The 3,883-nt window shown below is 37.3% G+C and overlaps 1 protein-coding gene across 1 annotated transcript; it reads left to right on the forward strand.

Moving 5' to 3' along the window:
- Nucleotides 1–655: 655 nt before the first annotated feature.
- On the forward strand, nucleotides 656–2,425 carry LOC111024292 (heavy metal-associated isoprenylated plant protein 33). The gene is made up of 4 exons (XM_022301939.2): nucleotides 656–1,016; nucleotides 1,482–1,589; nucleotides 1,681–1,756; nucleotides 1,868–2,425. Exons 2-4 carry the CDS (start codon nucleotides 1,575–1,577, stop codon nucleotides 2,164–2,166), a joined length of 390 nt encoding a protein of 129 aa, XP_022157631.1. The 5' UTR covers nucleotides 656–1,016; nucleotides 1,482–1,574; the 3' UTR covers nucleotides 2,167–2,425.
- Nucleotides 2,426–3,883: the final 1,458 nt, after the last annotated feature.

Raw genomic sequence — 3,883 nt, forward strand, 5'->3', positions numbered from 1 at the left:
AAATATAATTCATTATTATTAATTATTATAATAATGATGATGGTTATAATAAAATATTATTTTAGTGGATGTAATTTTATTTAATTATTTATTATTTATTAATATTAATATTAAATGAATTGTTTTGGTAAAAAAATATTTTTTATTATTGTAATTAAAAAAATTAACACATTTGTGATTAGTTAGAATATAGTAGGTATAGTAGTAATTGTCATAGATTCTAATTTCGATTCCAGACAGTTTTAGTAAACCACATCAAATGAATTCTGATTCTGATTTCAATAATATTCTCATTTCGATTGATTAGAATTTTGATTCCAATTAATTTCTATTCCGATTTCTGGTAGTAAACATGACCTAAATTCAATTGGAAATTGAATTTTTTAAGTCGTTCCGAGTTTTAGAAATTTAGTTTCATATTTAACCTTTTAGTTTCTTTCTTTTTTTTTCCTTTTTTAAAAATCTTAGCCTTTTGGTTTTCTTTTAAAATTAGAAAATTCTATAATTTTCATGTTAAACGACATATGCTCTATCAAAATACGATGAATTTGAATTCTCTCGCCTCACACACGTTGTGCTAAAAAAGGTACTAAAAAGAGTATTTTAAATTTAAGGAAAGAAGATTTTTAGGAGGAAGATTAAAATTTTCCCTTTACTAGGTCATTAAACATCATTTCTTCTTCGTGAAGAAGGAAAAATCCTAGGTTAGCTTTCTCTCTCCATCTTAAGCTGAGCCGCACCCTCGTGAGAAACCAGCCGCCCAGTCCCTCCATCGCCGGTGACGATTCGCGGCGGCGCAACCTTCTACGACCGACGACTCCGGCGGAGACCCACGAACGGCAGCGAACGAGAACCCCAGCCTTTCATCCTCGTGCGGCGGCGCGACCATACTTCGCCAACGGCGAAGTCCTGCGGCGGTGAGAACAGGACCAGATCTGCAACCTCGAGCTCAGATCCCTTCCCTTTCCGACTACTTTTGGCACTCATCCAGCCTTAACCCAAGAGGTTTCAGTAAGGTTCAATAGATAATAAACCCCTTTGTCGTCTTAATTAAGTGTTTGAAATGGATTCCAACCGTGAAACATTATCTCTTTTGTAAGCAGGAATCCTTATTTCTTTATGAATGTTAGTCCATGACTATGACCGATTAGGATGAGTTATAGATGGTTCTTGGCGATGCTTTGTTTGAGTAAATGTATAGACTGGCTATGAACATTGTAAGCTAGTGCATTATGTTCTCGAATACCTCTTATTTGTGAGTCAATGATGCATGAGCAATGATTTAGAAAGTATGTCGTAGGACTCCTGTGGGTGTGGGAGTTGTAAATGTTGTAGGACAAGTGTGGAGAGTCGTAAATATTGTCAAGTGAATTGGTGAGTATCATATCATGACCGTAGGGTTGATATGTCACTATTTGATTTATGAAAATATGGTACCGAACAGCGTAAATCCTATTTTGTGTTGTGCGCCTTTGTTTCAGAATCAGAAACCCTCTCTCAACGTCTAATATTCATTCATTCACCGCGTGAACTATAAAGTAAACGGAAAGAAAAGTCGTGCGACGCCACCGCCTATGGAATCAAACATGGTGGGAATGACAAAAATCTGATAATATTTGTTTCGAGTTTTTCGCCATTTTTCCGTTAAAGCTGAAATTATTGGTTGTGTTGTGTTTGCAGACGTGCGGGCTGAAAATCGATACGCGATCCGAGGGATGGCACAAAAAGATGACCAGAATGTTGAGGGAAATCAAAGGTACGCAGTTGAAACTCACGCAGTTGAAACTGATCTTGAAACCAAAAAAGAGGCCATTACAAATGCTCTAATTTGAAGTTTGTGTTTGTGTTTGTGTTTGTGTGGTTTTAGGAGTGTCATACAACATTGACGTAGAAGGAGGTATGGCATATGTTTCAGGGAGAGTAGATCCAAGCAAGCTTCTGGCCATTATCATGGATGCTGGAAAACATGTAGAGCTCTGTTGGGTGATGGCTGGAAATGAAAATAACAACAATCTCCACTACAATTTTGGAACAGAACCACAGCCATCAGTGTCTCCATATCGTCAAGGATACTATTCCAATTCCTATTACCCTCACAATCCATATGAACCAACGCCCCATTATTACCCTCTCCCAAATTCTTATCATCCATACCATCACTATTAGCCTATTACCCACTACCCTTATGCGCATAATCATGCCACAAATACTATTCAACAGTCTTTTTCTTTGTGTTGGATATGAATTTTGAGTTTAGGGAAAAATAGATTCTAAAAATGGGCATGGGGTTTTGGGAGCATTTTTGTTTCGTTGTTTATGGTTAGTACTAGTAATTGCTTTAGACTCTACTTGCTGTGGCGTTGTAGCCGGTGAAATTACTTACTTTGGAAGCTGAACTATATATATGTAGCTTCAAGTTTTTCTTTGTGTTGCTTTGCATCTATTTATTAACTTTTTTTGAGTTTCAAATTTGATTCCTTTGGTCTCTCAAGAGCAGTGTCACTTTCGTCGTTAAAGGGGCAGTTCGATAGACAAGAGCTTAGGTCTCTTGGTAATATTGCTTAGGAGTGCAAGGAAAAATCGACCAAACTGTTTAAATCGAGAGAACCAACCGGAATGGTGGTTTGGTTTCAAGACGGTTCAGTTTTTGATTTCGATTTAGTCCATGCTTAAAACCAACGTTAATCAGTCGGCTTTGGATTCAGCTCGAACAAACTGCTTAAAGCCGGAGCCCTTCAACAATAATAGCTTTCTGACATGAAAAAAAAAATAATAAGACTAAGTGCACAAATCCCAACACTTTGAATTAATTAGTTATGGCGAAAATAAATAAAAAAATTCACTTGCGTAGCCCAGAGCCTTAAGAAAGTATCCATAACTTTATTATTGGTTAAATAAAAGAAAAAAATCACTTCACATTACAACTACTTGGTTAAATAAAATTAAAAAACACAAAACAAAACTTTTAGGCCAACACGATTTCTTCTCTTATGATAAACAATGGGGTTTCAACTCTTTCATTTTCTCCATTTGTGTCTTCTTTCCACTCTGACAATCGAAAGCTTTTCAAGCATGCCATGGTTTCAGGTTTTGTCTTTTTTATTTTTTTTCTTTGTAATCCCTTCTCTACCAGTCTCTTATCTTCATCTTCTCCTTATTTGTTAAGAAACTCTGGGTTCTAAACTCGTGATTCGAATCAGTCTACAAGAAGTACGATTAACACCAATTCAGAAACGGGGGATTAAGCTCTCAACAAAGCTAATGAAAAAACTCCATTTTCATTCAACTTTAATTGCGTCTACCAAAAGGAACCTTAAGGCTATATATATAGTCATCCTAGCATGCCATATGAAAAGTCTTAAGCAAAGGAATGCAGGGATTAAATCAACTGAAAAACTGTAAATCTTGTTTGTGGATAAAAATATCGTGGACACGTGGAGGACGCTTATTGGAGCTTCGAAATAGAAGAGTATTCCAGGTCCACCTCGAACCTGTCGAGGAGACCAGATTTGTCCGTAAACAAGGCTAAGTGTAAAAGCCGTGGTTCGACCTGGATGGGTTCGATCTGCTCAAACCCGACAGGTTCGACATGAAAAAGAACAAAAGTAATCGCCGGTCGTGAGTACTGTCGGACCCACCACCTATAAATAGAGGGCTTCATTTCATACTCAGGTATCGAATCTCACCTTGAACTTAATATTGAGTTCGACCTATACTGACTTGATTGTCGGAGAGTTTGCCCTCTTGTGCAGGTTCACTCCACGGTTCGGGCCGAGTTGGTGACTGGGTTTGAGCTAGGTTCGCAAACCCCGTTGTGCAAATCTTTGCATAAACATTTGGCGCCGTCTGTAGGAAAGGACAATTTAAGTCATCCTGATATAAG

This window comes from Momordica charantia (genome assembly GCF_013281855.1).
Source record: "Momordica charantia cultivar OHB3-1 chromosome 10 unlocalized genomic scaffold, Mcharantia_2.0 BLBB01000010.1, whole genome shotgun sequence".
NCBI classification, from domain to species: domain Eukaryota; kingdom Viridiplantae; phylum Streptophyta; class Magnoliopsida; order Cucurbitales; family Cucurbitaceae; genus Momordica; species Momordica charantia.

Bases quoted from the DNA above. Each gene is read 5' to 3' on its own strand.
- LOC111024292 (XM_022301939.2), top strand. The intron at 1,757-1,867 runs GTACGCAGTTGA...GTGTGGTTTTAG, and splicing joins AATGTTGAGGGAAATCAAAG to GAGTGTCATACAACATTGAC.